General features: G+C 37.0%; 2 protein-coding genes across 6 annotated transcripts in view; one reads left to right on the forward strand and one right to left on the reverse strand.

Moving 5' to 3' along the window:
- Positions 1-1,485: 1,485 nt before the first annotated feature.
- Positions 1,486-6,781, reverse strand: LOC110462805 (transmembrane protein 223-like). The gene is made up of 2 exons (XM_021516996.1): positions 6,144-6,781; positions 1,486-2,536 (listed from the first exon to the last, which is right to left on the reverse strand). Exons 1-2 carry the CDS (start codon positions 6,718-6,720, stop codon positions 2,244-2,246), a joined length of 870 nt encoding a protein of 289 aa, XP_021372671.1. The 5' UTR covers positions 6,721-6,781; the 3' UTR covers positions 1,486-2,243.
- Positions 6,782-7,057: 276 nt separating this feature from the next.
- LOC110462804 (CSC1-like protein 2) overlaps positions 7,058-19,933 on the forward strand; it is a 45,057-nt gene continuing 32,181 nt past the window's right edge. For 3 of the 5 annotated variants that reach the window (XM_021516990.1, XM_021516993.1, XM_021516995.1), the window contains exon 1: positions 7,058-7,185. The gene's annotated coding sequence lies outside the window, so the exon portion shown is untranslated. Of the gene's footprint in view, positions 7,186-10,125; positions 10,358-11,391; positions 11,449-19,933 lie in introns of those variants that run through there. The other 2 variants (XM_021516991.1, XM_021516992.1) reach the window with 2 other exon arrangements.

The raw sequence follows: 19,933 nt of genomic DNA on the forward strand, positions 1-19,933 counted from the left end.
TCACCTTAGGCCTCTTGGTTTTTCAAATGAAGTTGTTTAAAAGGTTTTAAACATATTTGACCCCTGTGACCTTGAATATAAATCAAGGTCATTTATTTAAACAAACTTGGTAGCCCTTCATCCCAGCATGTTACAGGCCAAATTTAAGCACCCTAGGCCTATTGGTTAATCAGAAGAAGTTGTTTAAATGTTTTAAATATATATGACCCCTGTGACCTAGAATATAAGTCAAGGTCATGTATTAGAACAAACTTGGTAGCCCTTTTTCCCAGCATGTTACAGGCTAAATATCATCACCCTAGGCCGCTTGGTTATTCAGAAGAAGTTGTTGAAAGGTTTTAAACATATTTGACCCATGTGACCTTGAATATCAATCAAGGTCATTTATTTGAACAAAATTGGTAGCCCTTCATCCCAGTATGCTACAGGCCCAATATCAGTACCCTGGGCCATTTGGTTATTCAGAAGAAGTTGTTTGAAGATTTTAAAGACAACCGACACCAGTGACCTTGAAAGTGGGTCAAGGTCATTCATTTGAACAAACTTGGTAGCCCTTCATCCCAGCATGCTACAGGCCCAATATCAGTACCCTTGACCTTTTGGTTATTGAGAAAAAGTTGTTTGAAGATTTTTACATATTTGACCCCTGTGACCTTGAAAGAGGGTCAAGGTCATTTATTTGAACAAACTTGGTAGCCCTTGATCCTAGCATGCTACTAGCCAAATATCATCTTCCTAGGCCTTTTGGTTATTGAGAAGAAGTTGTTTAAAGCAAAAAGTTGACGCCGGACGGCGTGACGACGAATGCTGCACCATAACATAAGCTCACTTGCCCTTCGGGCAGGTGAGCTAATAATAATTAATTTGACATTTACCTGTAGAAAATGACCTTGACCTTGGAAGTATTGAATGGTTGTACCAGTTGTTAAGTAAGCAACATGCCATTTTTTTGCTTGGATTCTTATTTCTAGGATTTGACCTTTCATCTGTTGCTGTGACCTTGACCTTGGACATACATGTCTTGTTTGCAATACAGTATGTTGTCCAGTTGTGATTTATGCATGTACATGTATCAATTTATATGAACATTTATTCTTACTGATTCGCTATGGCCACGAATAACATCACCACCATGTTTAAAATTTGTCATTTGGCCCATTACTGCGACCTTGACTTCGAGAGTATGAACACAAGAGCTGAACATCATCTAGTGGTAATACATACGTTTCAAAAGGAAATATTTATACTTAAAATAAATTCAGAAGAATGGATCTGTTTTGTTTTGTCCATACATAATATACACCATGATGCAATTTTCAAGAACATAAAACCTGGACTGGAAGTGATGTTGGAAGATATGGAAATACAGAACTATATATTTCAGTAAATGTTTAGTTATATTAGTCAATGTATGCTTGTTTGTTTCATATAACATATATCTCTATTTAATTCATTTAAAGATCAACAAAAAACACATTATTCACCAATACAATCATTTTATTGTGCAACACAAATGTCTCAATTTCTGTACAGGGTTTGAACGTTATGTATACCTGCCCTTTGCAAGTAGAGACATTTGCTTTATTTTTTTAAAGGCAAACAAGCAACATGTTATTTATTAATTCATTACTCGAGTGTATACTCAAATAACTGATTATCTGTGTGAATACAATGTATTTTCTGCCCTCTTCAAGCAAAGGATATTTGCTTTAACTCTTTTACAGATGCACAGTTGAAGTTTCTGCATATGGAGGACATTTGAAATGATTGACAGTGTAAATGTAGATTACATGCATATTACAATACATCAACACTTTTTGCAGTTCATAAACTTGGTACCGAATGAGCCCTAATCCTGTTACACAAAATCACCTGTAATGGAAGTTAGGTATAGTCAGAGCTAGGTCCGGTTTCAGTGTGGGTCCAATTATGGTTCATGGACCTTTTGTGCCATACTACATGCATGCTAACATTTAGAAGGAAAAGGTTCATGTAGGATGGACCCCCTAAGCTCACAGTAGGTGCTTCGGGCCAGGTGGCTAAAAAAGGCTACATACTGTTACTGTATACGTAGTAGCCCTTGAGCTAGTGGATAATTTCCGTAATTATACACTTCTGATTCAAATATAATTTGGTGAGTTTCGACTGATTTTTGTTCTCACATATGCTACTCAGATGTTTAAATGGTAAAAATGTTTCTTAAACATTTCATGTGCACAAGTCAACATTCAATTTTTTTCTCATTATGCATTCTTAGAACCCACTGTGAAGTCATATAATTTCTCCTCATGGAAAATTCCTCTGCCTGTGTCTAATGTAAAGAAACCTGTGTAGCCTATAATTTTCATATTCAAGTCGGTCTTGTGCTCAGTACGGCTATGCAAGGGGACGATTTCTTTTAGGGGACGCTCTATTTTGATGTTTCTCCCAAAAGGTCCAAATGTTACGATCCGACCCTTCTTCCCTCCAGCCACCAAATGGATCTCTCGAACTGTTCTGGATGGAACCATGAAGCCCAATCCAGCCACCAATAAACCTGGGAAAAAAGTTTTAATAATTAGGTCATGATCAGTGGATCAATAAACTTAAAGGAAGGATGTGCCAAACTATAAGTTGTTTGCATAATTATATCTAGTAGCTTGAATATTTCTGAAAGAATTAACCAATAGGATTGAAGAAGTGCTTGAACCTCAGTTTTGATATGCAAAATCCAGACTCTATACTGGTTTTTAAGCTTCTCCTTATCATGTCAGACATTATACAAATTTGGTGAAAACCAATACTGTACGATTATGCATATTACAAATAGTCAGAAAAATAACTGTTAACAAGAGTACCGCGGGGCGGAACAATATACGCCCGTTGAATGCCATATAGTGTTATATACCTTCTTACATTGAAAGAAGATCTGCATCATTCTAATAGTGGTTAGCTGACATGCTATAAAAATGTAGGAGAAAATCTACGCACAAAAAAACAAATACTAAAATGAACAAAGGACAATAACTTTTGCACAAATCGTTGAATCAAAATTCTTTTAAGGGAGACACAACTTCATATCATGATTATAATGTATACCAAGTTTCAAAGAGATCGGTCAAAATAGTAGGAGGGGATTGCCGGACAAACAAAAACCCCATAGCCCATACCATAATACTTCCGTCAAATTTTGACGGGCGTATAAAAATTCAAGCTATGTATGATATCACTACAACAGCACCATCTCAACAATATTAATGCAGTTAACTGCCAAACATTTGAAAGTTAAGCATACTTGTATGACATAGAGGTAAACAACCATGCGTGAATGATAAACATAATAACCTTTGAAGATGTCATCTGTTAAGACTAGATAAAAGTAACTTTTGGATATTCCATACACTGAAATAACTGACTATCTCTTCTAAACTTAAAGAGGAGACAGTCAGTTAATTCAGCTTTGACTGTATATTCGAAATATGCAAACAGAAGCAACAGTCAAACATGTATGACTTTTTTGTTACATAGCAATATGGATCATGTCTTTTACTTTGCAGTGGAGATGGACCGAGTCGATTCGGCGGAAACTATGCAGCTCAATATTGCCATGTCTGGAGTTCGGAGGCCTGAGTTTGCTCAGGCCCTGAAACCTGACGTAGACATTTTGATAGATAGATATGCACCAGACATCTATCTGTCGAAATGTTTAAGTCTGGTGTCAGGAGCCAGAGGAAACTTGGGCTAGGAGATAGTGGTGTACCGATAATCGGAAACATCGATTAAATCGAGTTTGAAAAGGGTCCGATCCAATAATCACTTTTGCTGATGAAAGATCGATTATGTTCAATTGAAATTCCAAAAGACAGTTATAATTATGTAATTATATGTCAAATATGGCTTAAATTCCCGCTTGAAACCATGTCCACATTCAAGCGTCACATAGTCAATGTCAGTGGTCAGTGAATACTTCAACAATGTTAGAGGTTTACATGGCAAGGACCTTACGACAAGCACCTTGTTACTCAACCTTCCCATCGGCGATTTACCCACGTTTTCAAAGTTTGAATTTTGATGACATTAAGCGTTCATACCTAAATTTAAATGTCGACAGATTAAAAAAATACCTCTTTTTGGAAATCCATGAAAAATTCTGCATTATGTCATGCAAAAATGGATTAATAATGATTTCTCCTTTTCTAACTTGAAGCAGACGCAACATCTGCACTGACATTATAGATAGGGTGGTTAATATAACAAGAGGCCCAGAGTGCCTGTATCGCTCACCTGGATACCTAAGCAATCAAGGCAAACTATTCTCCAAATGAGATCAAGGGAGTATGCCAGACCACAAGGCCAATCCTTGTAGCATAGCTTTATTAGATTTTTCATGCCCAGCAATTTTATGTATGGTTATGGGGTGTGGATCTCAACTGTTTCCAAGCTTCGACTCAGACACTAGGTCCCTAGAGTTGTGGCCAGACCCCAGGATCAATTCTAATATCGTGACTGCATTTGTCTCTTTTTGCCAAGCATTTGTATATATAGTTTTGGGGTGGGGATATTAACCATTTCGAAGTTATGACCCAGGGGTTAAGTCTCCAAGGGTGGGGCAGTCCCCAAGGCCAACCTGGAAGCATATGTGCAATCATCTCTTTATACTCAGCAATTGTATATAAACGGTTATAGGGTGGGGCTTTCAACTGTTTCCAAGCTGTGACTAAGAAGCTAGGTCCCTAGGGGTTCGGTCAGACCCCAGGGTCTATTCTGATATCATGATTGCATTCGTCTCTTTATGCCCAGCTTTTGTATATATAGTTTTGGGGTGGGGATCTCAACCGTTTTAAAGTAATGGCCCAGGGACTATGTCTCCAAGGGTGGGGCCAGACCCTAGGGACATCCTGGAAGCAAATGTGCATTCTTCTCTTTATACTCAGCAATTGTACATATGGTTATATGGTGGGGATCTCAACCATTTCCAAGTAATTCATTATATTGGCCCCACCCCTTAGCCCGGGGGGTCAGCCCAACCTTTTGTACAATTTTGAATCTCCACCACCTAGAGATGCTCCAGTCAAATAAGGTTGATATCCATCACTTAGTTCCAGAGAAGATGTCACTTGAAGGAGTATAGCCAAATACCCTTTTTGGCCCTGCCCCTCAGCCCCCTGGGGGTCAGCCACACCATTTGTACAATTTTAAATGCCTGCCTCCCCGGAATGCTTTTGATCAAATATGATTGATATCCAGTGCACAGTTCTATAGAAGAAGTCATTTGTAGCAATATAGCCAAATTGCCCCCTTTTAGCCCCGTCCCTCAGCCCACTGGGGAGTCAGCCCCACCATTTGTACAATTTTTAATCACCACCACCTAGGGATGCTTCCAGTCAAATATGGTTGATATCCACTTCTTAGTTCCAGAGAAGAAGTCGCTTAAAGCAATATGGGCAAATTGACCCCTTTTGGCCCCGCCCCTCAGCCCCCTGGGGGGTCAGCCTCAATTTTGAATCCCCACCACCTAGGGATGCTTCCAGTCAAATTTAGTTTAATTCCAATAAGTGGCTAAAAAGAAGAAGTCTTTTAAAGAAAGCTAGTAAAATGAAGCTAGCAGGAGTGTTTTTCATGATAAAAAATTATCAATATGCTATTTTATAGTGATTGGATCCCCAGCTTTCAAATGGGGGTAATTAATACCTAAACTGTGAGTACACCTTAAGCTTGTTGTCACGAGTAGGTAATTTAAACCGATAATCGATTGTCGATCGATTATAGAGTTCCGATTGTCGATCTTGAATATTTGACCGATTCACTAGGAGATACCTGAAGCTGGGTTGTAAAGAGTTTTCTCTTTACATGGGGGTGAAGACATAGAGAGAGAACTGTAGTGGAATCAGTGATTGACCTGTGGAACTGGACCAGGTCAATCACTGATGGCTATGTAGCGCATCTGTCTAGAGTTCAGTCAATTCTCTCTTTCTTTTCCTGTTACAACTTTATTAGCTGCGATAACGTAGCTTTCTGACGACGAGAGATATTTTTTTATATTGCGCAGAGGAGGCCAGGTATTAATATTAGTACTACAACTTTATGTGTTATTGAACATATATATTTTCTTTTAAAAAAAATGTTTTCAATTAAAAATGACCTGTCCGAACCACACAACTTACCTACTATAACCATCACCGCCACAAAGGCGTATCTCATTATTTTGTTTCGTAAGGATAATCTCTGGGACCATGGTTTTTCCTTTTCCTCTTCAGTTTCAACAGGGAGGGCACCAAATAGCGTCCATGAAAAATTTGCTATACCAGCGGCTATACCCAAAAATATCAAACCAAACCAGGAGAAAAACGTGTAAATAGGATCTGCTTTATAGCAACTAAACAGAAGTACATCCTTTTTAACATTTGTATCCAAATCAAATAAGTTTTTGAACTCCTTCCCTTTGCTCTTAATTTGAGGTGTTTGACGGTAAAGTTCGTTTCCTGTACTGAACAGTCTGTGTAATTTCAGTCCCCGAATGACGCTACTGTCGGTTTGAAAGAGACATCTTGGAAACAACAATAAATGCTTTTGGAATACACGAGTCGAATGCCCAAGGTGAGAAACCGTTTTGTTTGTCAGCTTGGTGAGTTCTGCCAAACCCCTGACATTCAAAGTTCCAGCGGCTGTCGCAAACACTGATCGATTTGCAATACACACTTTCAGTAAGCAGTTATGATTTTTGGCAAACAATAATGCCATTATGATTTTTTCGGCGAAGTGTTTCACCTTAATGCAGTACCATAATGCGTGGAATTAACGTGGATCCTCAAATAAATCTGAATCGTTTTAAAGCTTTTCATGTCAGGTATAATATCTGAGTCGATTTCGGCTATGACTTCACGTAAAATAGAAACTGTATCATTTTTGATATTATATATGAATCTTTGTACCTTAAAATAGGGATACTTTCCTTTAGAAGTGTTAAAATAGTTTTGGGTACAGCACTAATTTTTTGCACTTGCACCATCATTTTGTATTTCTTTTTAAAATTTATCTTATTCCTGAAATTTTTACTGTCGTCGGGTTCCATTAGTGTAATTCAGTAAGTCTACCATTACGACAGATTCAGCATCGTTTTATGCTACAGAGATAGGCCTACATCAACAACGACGAAGGCGTTTCCAAGTGTGTGGTGGACTGCATATCATAATTAAGCTTCATTAGGTAAATGGCTTACGCTTTGTAATTAGTTTAAATGTACTGACCCATGGCCAGCAGACAAGTGCAATTGAAATTCCATCGTCTGCTAAAGTCACTCACATGACAATGACAGTACAGTAACATTTGTAATCTTTGTTTTGACAGTCGGTAAGAAAGCACCCTAGCTATGTGTCATGGGTATGATCACAGGCACCTGTATCTGGTATGTAAATACTAAAATACAATATAGTTGGGTAGGCAGACTTTTTTATTTTGTTATTAAGATACAAGATACAAGAATATTTATTGAACGTCACATACCATAAACATACAAACATTAGCTCAGTAGAGCTATGGCTGCGACAAACTAGGTATAATTCAAAACAAACAAAAGCATAGCATATGCAAATAAACATAGGCCTATACAAGGATGAATAAAATATAGGTGAGCAAAATAAAATATGCTAAAGTTATATAAGAAAGGTTGGTGTTAATTAACATAACAATATAAACAGGCTACAGTACTGCACTGAAAGATTAAAGCTGATTACATACCAGATACAGATGCTTGTGATATGATGCAGTCTTGGGCCCCTTTCGCATACCCATGCAGTTCAACCGTTTCAACCAACTGAACATGAAAAGAAAATGACAGAATCAGATCTGAACTGAGGCTGACCTCAGGAATATTCGGCATGTAACATGTATCGAGGGGCCCAGACGTGCCTGATCCAAACTAAAATGCTGACTTTTGCTAGTCTAGCTAGTAGATGCATAATTTCTTTTAAAAACAAGGTCAATTCATGTAGAATATATAAAGATGTTATATATATAATTTAGTGGACACTTGAAGGAAAGACACATTATTCTTGAATAATTGTTATTTATTTGTCACAAAACCCTGTAACTGTGTATTTTTTAAGTTATGCCTACAGTTTGGTCCAAATGCGTTCATTTATTGCTGAATAAATTTCTGTGCCTGCACCTGAACTGTTTCAACCGGGATTTGCGAATGCCACCTTGGTTTGAAACCAACTGGGCTGCTTTTGTTTATGAAATCAAGTTTGACATAGAAATCTGATGCTGCTTTCAGGCTAGCCTTGACAAAGCCTTGCAAGGCCAGCATAAACATTTGCAGGTCTGCCAGAATTTATACCAGAAAACGTTACATTTAAAAACAGTCAAACCAGTGAATTGTTCCACATAATATAAGCAAACAGGCCCCAGTATGCCTTTGGAAAGATAGCGTAAGAAAAATTAGGCTACCAATGAGCTAGGTATATGAATTAACTTTTGATCATATGTCATAATGTACAAAATGTAGCATTAAATCTGTTTGGTCGCAAAAGAGTTTCACATATGTTACAAATCTGGTAAACTGTTTGTTATGAAGACATCAGCCTTAATTCCTAATGCAGCATTATATTTTTGTTTAAAAAGGTGTGCCGGAATAGTGTGGCAGATTTTAATTGTACATAGGATTACCGTCGCCTTCCAGCTTTACGCTAGAGGGAATTTCCCTTTAGCTCAATGATAGAGCGTCCATTTGCTGTATTTTTAGCAATAAAATATGTTCAAAGCTATTGAGAGAAACACCTGACAAAGTGATGCATGATGAACAAAGGGCTATAACTCTGTATATAGTAGAGTGTAGGACCAAATTGGCAGTGTGTAAAAGTCTATAGCAGCCATCCAAATCATTTTAGGTTTAACCTATATAAATGTATAGTTGTCAATATCTTTCAGAAATAGTACGTACTAGCACTTTGGATTGTGGGTTCGCAAACAAGTGGTTCATTTTGACACAGTTTGAAATGAAAAATTAACACACCACTAACCAGAAGAACTGAAAAGTTAGCATGGAACTGATCAGAAACTGTTTATTGTATGTCAGGTTCCAAAAGTCAAAAATGTGACCAAGGAGGCTCCATTTATTTGTCTCCCATGTGTTGCATCCATGTCTTTGTCTATGTCAATGTATGCATTGATCAATCAAACAAATGAAACTGTTTAAATTTCTTATTCAGATGTGATTTATTATGTTCATATTGTGTGTGTGTCATGTCCTCAAAAGTATGCATTCAGTATTTTGAGGATTGTGTTTTTTCTGCAATGGTGGAAATTAAATACCCCCACCCACTAAATTGTGGTTCATGTGCTACATTCAGTTTTATCATTTGCCCACATTAGTTGATTCACACACATCATACACTGGGATTCAGCAGGCCATTTTTTTCTACATAATTAAATAAAATAAATTTTCAACATTTGATATAGCGCCCTATCTAGCTAACATAAGCCACTCTAAAACGCTTTACAGTACATATAGATATACAATTTAATACATGTCTTTTTTTCCGCATTATAAATTTAAGGGTTTATGACGAGACATCAGCAGTCAAAAGAGGACTTCTAAAAGAACTGCTAAGTAAATTAAATTGTGGAGCTAACTGAGTGATAGATGAGGTGGCAAATGAAGAGATGGGCATTGAATCAAGCACCTGTACTGTGTAGACACGCATTCTCTCATTCTCTCCCGTCAAATTTATTTCTTGTGCAATAAAATTAAATGCAGGATTAGGCTATGATTTGGTTTGGTATATAGACAGAGCTATATTGACTTTGCTGGTGTTAGTTAGGATCCAGTATTATGGTACTTCTCTGATGTAATCACTCTTACCGTCCCAGAGATGTTTGAAGTACAGACTGAGCTACTGATAATGGAGGGACTGACAGGCCAACTAAGCCACTGATGTTTGAAGGACTGACAGCCCGCTCATAGTGATTATTTAGATATTGATTGAAGATGTCAGGTCTGTAGCATCAACTGTTTAATTAAGCAAGCTGCCTGGGCACAGCTAGAATCTCAATACCTGTTAACCTGGACACCTAATTATTTCTTCTAGTGGTTAAAACAACAGAAAGTCATTGAATCAGAAGGAAGCTAAATCTGAAGTATTATTTCAGCCTCTGTAAGCAGCAGCATTCAATTCATAAGGAACTTCACCGGCTGATATTTCAGCTGCTGTGTTTGGAGAATAACAAAAATTAGTATTGATTTTTGGGGCCAGGCTATTTGTATCTGGTGTAAGGCCTGGCAGAGTTGTACGGTGACTGTCTGCTAGCTCCACCACAAGGATTTATAGATACTCTGCTACATTTTTTCGGTTGGATTCAAATAATTTTACTCGGGAAGGTAGGTTTCAATGCCTTATGTATTATTCACCATGTGAAACAATTTGCTTTACCTGTTTGGGTCGGTACTGAGTCTACAGAGCGTTATTGACATTGACATATGGATCAACATCTGGTACATGTACTGCAGCAGATCTTTGACCTACAGTAGCCTACTATATATAGGGCGAAAAGTGGATGTGATCATGCTTTTTATGGTTGTCAGTGGTCAGTTAGGGCTATTAGTTAATGGTCAGTTTCAATTTTTGTCCAGGTACAGGACAGTAATTTTCACTTCACTGGATAAACCGACCCTGCCATATGTCAATTACACACACTCCTGCCTCCCAGTGGTTTTAATTATTGATGAGAATGCTTTGACCAACGTGAACCATTCAAGTAAAACCACAATAGCAATGACCAACAATTAAAGTAAAAACACAGTAGCAAGTTTATCATACTATATACTGTATATTATAAATACATTATAATCTTGAATAGGAAAAAAAAGGTTACGACAATGTTTCTGAATATGTAATATATATTATATATTAAGATGGTTGTTGGGACAAATTCTGAGTTAAAAGCTGGTTCATAATGTCATTGATTTTTTTTTTATTGTATTCAGATAATGATTGCAATTAAAATTATGTTATTGTTTATGATGTACACAAGAATAATTACTTCAGTTTTCTACAATGCCTCAAATCTAACAAATGGGAAAAATAAACGGTTGTTGAAAACCCTACCATATGGCAGAATTTAGCAGTCCATGATGACATACTGTTTTTCACATGAATGAATTCAGTTGCTTTTGAACATTACTTCCAACACTTATGATGTTCCAGTGACTGCTTGTGTAAAATGTCTCGTTGTTATTTCATCCGTTCACAAAGCAAGATGTTAGTTTCAGTCTATAAAATGGAATCTGAATTTTTACGCTGAGCTGAAGTCATCCTACAGATAGGCCTATACACATATAAACCAAGAAATATTGCTGCTTGTGCAAAAACTGTAGCTGCAAGCTTAATTTCATCAGCAGTCATAATGCATGGTTGAACATGTGAACATGTATGTGGAAATTTGGGAAGATTTAATACACAGAACAACTAGGTAATGGTTTGTAATATTTTCTACATTTAACCCTGTGGGATTGTGAATCCCATAGGGTTCGAGATGAAATATATTTGTTGATGGAAGTTATTATTTGATTTATATCGTATCTAAACCATAGCAGTCACAAATTGTTTTGTCAATATACATATGGTGACCAGCTGATATGAGTCTGCAGGATTGTTTATTAACATCAATGCATTTGTAGACACAATGATTGCTTTATCAAGTTATGTTTTTAGGTCACATGAGACAAAGTCTCAAGTGACCTATATTGTGATTGCCTTTTATCATCGTCGTCCGTCGTACGTCCGTAAACAATTTACATTTTCGACTTCTTCTCCAAAACCCCTGAACCAATTTCAATGAAATTTTGCAGAAACCTTCCATGGCCAAAGGTCAACAAAAATGGTTGCCGGTTTGGTCCCCAGCCCCCAGGGGCCTGAGGGGCGGGGCCAAAAAGGGTCAAATTGACTAAAATTTCAAAAATCTTCTTCTCAAGACCCAGATATGGTAGAATCAAACACTCTTCATAGATGGAAGGGTCTTAAGGTTTATGACCCTAGGGTCTCACGTTTACCCCCTGGGGAAGGACGGGGGGAGGGGGGGGGCAAAATTTATTATGGTTTATAATGGCAAATGATACTTTGAATATTACATGTTAATAACTTGATTGGAATTATAACCCTGAGTTGACAGTTTGATACTTTGAAAATTTTGAGCCAGCCCTACCCCCAAGGGCTGTAGGGTGGGGCCCAAAGGAGTCAGTGTGCTAAAATTTCTTCATTTTCCTTGTTTAGAATCAGAGGTGCTAGTTTCAAATACTTTTTAGTCTTAAATCTGTATGCTAGATATTGAATAAGGTGGTTTTATTGTTTTTTGTCACTGAATAATATTTCTGCTCATGTTAAAAACAAAATCAACTCTCTGTATAAATATATCAGGTGACCGTTAACGCCCATGGGCCTCTTGTTAATGTCTCATTCCTAGTTATGTTGATTTGTCTACTATATATCTAACTGATAACCGACTCATTTATGAAAAAAATATAAATTCAATACAAATTTTAAAAAATAGTAATGATTTTCTCAAACTCCATGAAGAGTAATGTATGATTTTACAAGGATCTGAAAATTAAGACAATTACAGAACGAATTTTCATACATTTTCTGATGAAGAAAGTATTAGATTTTTGTTCAATTTGTTTAGGATTAAACATCCTTACAACAACTAAGGTTTTAAGCCTGGGAGGGGAGGGGAGGGAGGGATCCAAGATTTGCAATGGGGGCAGCAGATAGAGTTTGTTTTCTTCAGTATCAGAAGTCGAAGATTAAAACCACCATTCACAGGTATAGGTAGAATTGATGGCCGCATCAATGTTCACGTTATCAGTATATTATAGGCTACTGCAGTGGGTTACTGCAGGTCTGTTCCTTTCCCAAACCTGTTTTTTTTTTTAAAGTTTGAAGATTAATACCAAACCTGAACAAAAACTGACTCCTCCCAGATGGTATTTATATAGGCCTGACTAATATTATGAAACAGGATGAGTGAAGTATTCGTAAACAAAAATGGAAAACTTGGCAAAGACATTTTTAAATTACCTGAAACCTGCATGCCTTGGTCAGATAGCTCACAATTTTAATTTTGAAATATTTTACTGAATTATGTGAGGACGGTTTGTGAAGTGAGTATATTCATTTGCTAGAACTGTGTAATGTGTCCATATTTATTTGATATAAAATTGTTTAGAAATAACTTGGCCTGCAGTATCACAGACAAATGGATAGACTCGCCTGGAAGTGTTTTCTTCTAAATGTATCATTGTGTCAATGGATGTCATTTGAAAAATATATTTCCCATAAATTGTACTAAAAATTGACTGAGAGTATGGATTTTCCAATAGTCTGTCTTCACCACTCCCCTGCCAAGGGTGTAGCTGGATTGTAGACTGTGTGCAGACACTTTTGAGACTGCCAATAGGTGAAAGGGATGCACTAAAAGTGTTTGACAAAGTTATGTGTTGGCTGCATGTGTCTTCTGCAGCCTGATATTGTTATGCCCCTGCCTGCCTGTATTTTGCTATCGTAACCACTACCTGGGCACCCTGAACATGTACGGTTGACACAGTCTGAATCTTTGTGGTACAAATGTGTTGCTGACGAGACACAATTACCTTGACATGACGACCATTGATTATTGGTATTGGTGACGGTGTGTATCATGCCAAACAATGATAAAGCTGTCTAGCTGGGGGTTATCACACAATGCATAGGATGTGTATATACCGAGGTGACATTTATTGTCATCATATTGATGGAGCAATCAACAAGTGTTCATTATGATAACCGACTCAGTTTTTACTCGTGTAATTATCATATACTGTAGTATTGTATTTCAAACTAAATACAATTAATATTTTTTGTGTTGTTCGATATAGAAATGGTCTTTCTGCTTTCACTGTTCAATAATTTCAACAATTTCACAGATTTTTATATTTTATGGTATAGGCTTGTATTTACAGAGAGGCATTTAGATAGAGAGGTGACCTTTATATACAGGTATTTAGATAGAGAGGTGACCTTTATATACAGGTATTTAGATAGAGAGGTGACCTTTATAGACAGGTATTTAGAAAGAAATGTGACATTTTTAGACAGGTATAAAGACATAGAGGTGACCTTCATAGACAGGTATAAAGACAGAACAGTGACCTTCATAGACAGGTATTTACACATATATATACTGATGCAACTTTTTAATGTCATCTTAATTGACCAGATATTATTTAAATCTTATAGGTATTCATACCCAGATATATTTCTGAATAGACAGACATATTTATACTGTGTGATACCCTCAATGGATAATAGTGTAATTGCCATACAATATGCACTTGTAGCTGCTTGTGAGTATTCCTTTATGATTCTATCGTCCATTATTGATTGTGAGTAAATTTGATTGCGTTATACCTGTCAACACCTGTCTTTATGTATCATTGATTACAAGTGTAATTACAGGTGTAATCACAGGTGTAATCACAGGTGTGATCAATGGTGGAATCAATGGTGTCTGATACATGTAAATATTTACATTGACTGGGTGTATAGATTGCCTTTATTAGTTTTGTGTAGTCTATCAGTTTTAATTGAGAAAGTTACCTGGTATGAGTCAGAAAAGCCTGAGGATAGGACTGCAGTTCAGGAAACAAATGATAGCTTGGTCATTATGGGTATTGCGCTATCATCAGTTGGTAACTAAACATGTTGTGCTTATAACAAAAAGAACAGAGAAATGAAGAGAAAAAGTACCCCAGACGAAGTGAAATAACTCTGTATATAGAGGCACACAGCAGACTTTTATAAATGGTAAAAAGTTTTGCCGGTGAAAATTGATGTTACTTGCCAAACAGGCCCCTTTTCAAAATGATTAGGTATGTGTAGAAACATAAGTATGAGGAGTATTCCATTATATTTCAATAGTGGCACCGAGATCCTCAAGGATCTCTTGGATTGAAAGTGTTCAAATTACTTCTGTTTTGTGTGTATTGTCAATGAGATAATATTGATGGAACAGCACTAAAAAAATTCTCTCTCTGAGAGTCTCAAGTAGATTGGTAAACACTGAAATAAATCGGTAATCACTGACATGCTTTCTGTCAGATCTTTATTTCAATCAATCAAATCCACAAATCTATCGTGGCGCTCATCAACACATAGCATCAACATTTGACAGATTTACAAATACTATTTCAAGTCACCTTCACCATGCATATGAATGAGATTTACAGGTTTAAGTAGATTTGTTTTCATTATCTTCAAAAACATAAAAAAATAAATGTGGGTTCTCTCATTTGACAAATGAAACCAGTCCTGCAATTCACTTATCTACCAGTACATTGGCTGGGGGAGGTTTTTGGAAGAGCGTTGGTCTGTTGGAAAATAATACATACTTGTGCATGGTCTATCTGCCAATAATTCCTGGTTATTGACCAGTGGAGCTAGAATTCATTATAAATGATGATGGGTATGGGTATACATATAGTGCATTTTTGGGTTTAAATATAAACTTTATTTATTTTACAACAATTATGAAACAAGTTATTTCAAGTTATTTATCAATCACTCTTGTTGGCCCGGATGTTAGCCCACATGGGGTCTTAGTGTGAAAGGAAACTGGAGTACCTGAAGAAAACCCACATGGTCGGGCAGGTGACCCCATAACTTTTCACGTCCCATCGGGAATCGAACCCCGGCCGCCTTGGTGAAAGGCAGGTGCACTATCCACTGCACCACCCGACCACCCTGGTTTAAAACCTTACTGATTTCTGTTTCATCTACTTCACACTCCTTATTTTATCATTCCAATATATATTGACCTGGGTTTGCTAAACCATAGTCCTGAAGACTGCATTAGGAGGGCGACTGCATAGTTGAGATTAACAGATTTTCAAGTTTCCAAGTGTGATCGGTAGGGTTTCTAGGGTAGATCTGAGAGCTTCTAAGTGAGCTGAAGGGTGTCCATTGGAGGTTGATATGCAACAAGAATGAAATGTTGTTTCAAAGTGAGATAATGATATTGAAGAGATATTGAAGGGAGATATCATTGGACCCCTTGGGTTTCCAGATTAGATTATTGGGAATTGATAAGGAAATATACATTTATTGCACCTGTTTTAGGGAAACACATTTACTTGTTTCCCTCAGATCAATCATTTTTCAGAAGGGCTAACACTTGTCAAAATAATTATTAAATTAGTGCTTCTACTACCATCAACAAAAAGATATCAAAAATACTGATTGATAATTATATAATATAGGAATGAGATGACAGATGGGAAAATCATTGACTTGATTGCAATATACCTTTCATTGTCAATGAAGAGCAATTACCATGTTTACTGGACAAAAGGTTGGTCATTTACCCGTCTGGACATACTACTTCAATGGTCATTTACTCGACCGGTTATTGGGACCTGCATTATTAACTCTATAGATTTTGTTCCGAGCCCACCAATCACTTTACTTCCTGTTAAAGTCTGAGTGGACTTCTTGTAAACACGTCAGGTGATATTGTCATGGTAACCAGACCTGCTGTCACTCTGGTCTTGTAGCACAACAAACCTCGGATGTACAGGAAGCGACAGACATTGTAACAAATTACATCATTAAAATCTAGATGGGATATCATTTGCAAAAAAATAAATGTTTCAAATGTCATTAACAAAAATATTCAAAGAATAAGTTGAAGTATGCAGGATCCGTTTCCTCCGTTCACATTTATAAACAAAATTGGTGTTAAGTAGCTTTGCTGCATTTCCTTGTTTTTTTCCATTTTTCATCTAGGAAGCCAAATATAGATTACCAAGTGCAACTGACAAAAATCTGTTGACAATTTAACAGAATTCCAAGTGTTTTTTTAAAATCATTTATGATAATGTGTCACATAAGTTGTTGTTTTGATGTTTGAAAACAATAAAAAAAAATGAGATGACCATGACAAGACACAAGTATAATCTGTGGTGGATTTGTTGCCGCACATTAGGTCTAATGTGTCAAAACTACTCAACCACATATCAAGCTTTTAACCCAGCTTTTTGCATTGAAATATTCCACTAAAATTGTTTCTGTATACAGTTCCTATTGCATATCTATAATGAGGGTGAACCAATTCATCCATGTGCTAACTTGTTAAAATAGGATAGTGTGTTGAAATTTGAAATGTGACAGTGTGTTAAAATTTGAATGTGCGAAAACAATCAGGTTTATAGTGTCATAGCTGTCAACTCTCCCTCATTAGGAGGAAGACTCCCTCATTTTGACCAAAATTTACCAATCTCCCTCAGATCTCCCTCATTTAAGTCCAAACTCACACAAACTCAAAAATGTACATGCTGTGGTCAAATGATCTCCTAGTTACTGCAGGGTGTGTGTAATTATTATAACAGGTGTGTCTGAATCAAATGAATGCTTTTTAGCTCACCTGGTCCCAAGGACCATGGTGAGCTTATGCCATACTGCAGCGTCCGTCCGTCCATCCATCTGTCAACTTTTCCTTTAGAACACTACTTGTCCTGAATGGCCAAGTAGATTTTGAATAAATTTGGTCTGGAGCATCCATGGAGCAAGGGGACTCAAATTTGTATAAACAGTGTGTGGTGATCCCCTGGGGGCTGAGGAGGAGGGCCCACTAGGGGAAACATAGCAAATTCTTCAAAATCCTTCTTACTCTGTAGGAATGACTGGATTTTGTCCAGATTTGGTATGAAGCATCCTTGAGTGAAGGGGAACTAATTTTGTATAAACGGTGGGTCTGACCCCCTTGGGGGAAGAGAGGCGGGGCCCAATAAGGGATATAGAGGAATAGCTTTTATTCCTTCTTTTTCCGTTTGGGTGAAGGTATTTTGACCAAATTTGAACAGTAGCGTCATATTTGGAAGTGAAATCAATTTTGTATAAATGGCTGAGCCCAATAGGGGAAACATAGCAAATTCTTCAAAATCCTTCTTCTTCTGTAGGAATGACAGGATTTTGATTAAATTAGGGATGAAACACCCTTGGGTGAAGGGGAACCAATTTTGTATAAATGGTTGGTCTGACCCCCATTTTGGCAGGGAGGCAGGGCCAAAGAGGAAAAATAGCTTTTAATCCTTCTTCTGTAGGAATGACAGGATTATGTCCATATTTGACCTTAAGAATCCTTGGGTGAAGGGGACCTAATTTTGTATCAATGATGGGTCTGACCCCCCTAGGAACAGAGGGGCGGAGCCCAATAGGGGAAACATAGTAAATTCTTCGAAATCCTCCTTTTACTTTAGGAATGACAGGATCTTGTCCAATTGTATATAAATATAACACCCGACTAACCATGTAATACAGGTACAGTTCCAGTAACATCATGCTATTCTAACTTCAATTTTGCTAACATTTCCAGGTGAACGATACAGGCCCTCTGGGCCTCTTGTTTTAGTTACTTTTATGCATAAAAAGGGAAAGATAAATTGAGCTATCCGGGGGAGGGGGGGGGATGGTAGTTTGGAGGAAGGAATAACTAGGGGAAATAAGTAATCGTACTTAACGGATACTGAAATGGGATTTTATTGAATTGTTTCTAAAGCGCAGAAGTTGTTGTTAAAAGTAAACGGATTTATGTGAAATGGGGACCTATATTCTCACTGTACATCTTAAGTCATGTATAATGAATGTCAGGATGTCGGGAGGTTGAAACATTCATTGATATTTGTGGCCAGTTTCTATCTAATCTCTCTAGAGTATACATTTATAAGGGTTTAATACATGCATGTTGATAACGGAATGCCTTCTGAGAGGTTGGAGTTGGTGTGAAGCTCTCGTTATAATTGGTACTGGCAGAAGTACTGGACCAATAGGTGGCACTAAATCCCTTGACAGCCAACGTATTATCCAGAAGTTTTCATTGGGTTGCATGCATTGATCTGCCATATTTTGGGTACCCTGTGCATAGGGGCTATGTCTTTGTATGTGAAATATCATTTAGGTTGGTCAGTCATTGAATAAGTTGCTACTATTGGGACACAATGCTGTTAAAAAAAATTGGAAAAAGTGGAGCGTCAGCATTGACTATTTTAATGTTATTAAAAGGTAATAATTGGAAAACAACTGTATTATATTCATAAAATTTGGAAATGGTTAAAAAAAAATCCAGTCTTAAGTTTAAAATATGTTTGTTTATTAATCTTTCAATGTTTTTAAATTGGTGGTGTCGACGTCATTTGAGTGAAAATGCCCTAATTTGGGTACAGCATCGCCTGTTAGACTTCAGTCTATGTATTTGAATATGTGTAGTTAAGTGGCCTTGAATGTGTGTGTATTTTAAAATGTTATTATTGGTATGATCAACCTTTGAAGAAGTCACTACCGTTGGGCTAGGATGCCTCTGGTGTATGGTTGGTGTATTTAGTGGTAAGCTTCTGTGTGGTAGTTTGTATGGGAGCTACATTGATCAGTCTTTGAATAAAGCACTCATTCTGAATAAGAAGTGGGTATGCTTTTGTATCTATTTGGTTGCTTTTCGTGTCATTTCCTGTGTGTACAGAAGTAACGTATTCACTGGGTATTTTATTTCACTTCACTGGGATATGCTCAGATTTGAATTAATTATCAAACAGTAAAGATCTCAGATTCAGAACATTTTGGCTTTCTTGCATTTGTCAGGAACTGTAGGAGTGCTTCTAGATTTAAGAGTGTCCAACTTGCCAGTTCAGAAATCAACTATTTATACAGTTTCTGACAAAGGCCATGAACCTGAAAATTTGTATGTGAGAACTTGATTGTTTGATAGTTAATACATGGTCAAATAAAGAGTCATGCTTCTGTAGAAGTTTTCACATCAAAGATCATCCTGAGTAAGTCTCTTCCTTGGAAAACAAATCTTCCTGGAATATATGCTTTTGTTTTTAGCTCACCTGCTAACTTTTTGGGCCATAACTTTGAAACCGTTAAGATCC

Source organism: Mizuhopecten yessoensis, unplaced genomic scaffold (genome assembly GCF_002113885.1).
Source record: "Mizuhopecten yessoensis strain PY_sf001 unplaced genomic scaffold, ASM211388v2 scaffold10831, whole genome shotgun sequence".
NCBI lineage: Eukaryota > Metazoa > Mollusca > Bivalvia > Pectinida > Pectinidae > Mizuhopecten > Mizuhopecten yessoensis.

Excerpts from the sequence above, each read along its gene's own strand:
- LOC110462805 (XM_021516996.1), bottom strand. The coding sequence starts at position 6,720 with ATGGCATTATTGTTTGCCAAAAATCATAACTGCTTACTGAAAGTGTGT. Across the intron at positions 2,537-6,143 it reads GGCGGTGATGGTTATAGTAG|GTTTATTGGTGGCTGGATTG; the intron begins GTAAGTTGTGTG and ends CTTTTTTCCCAG.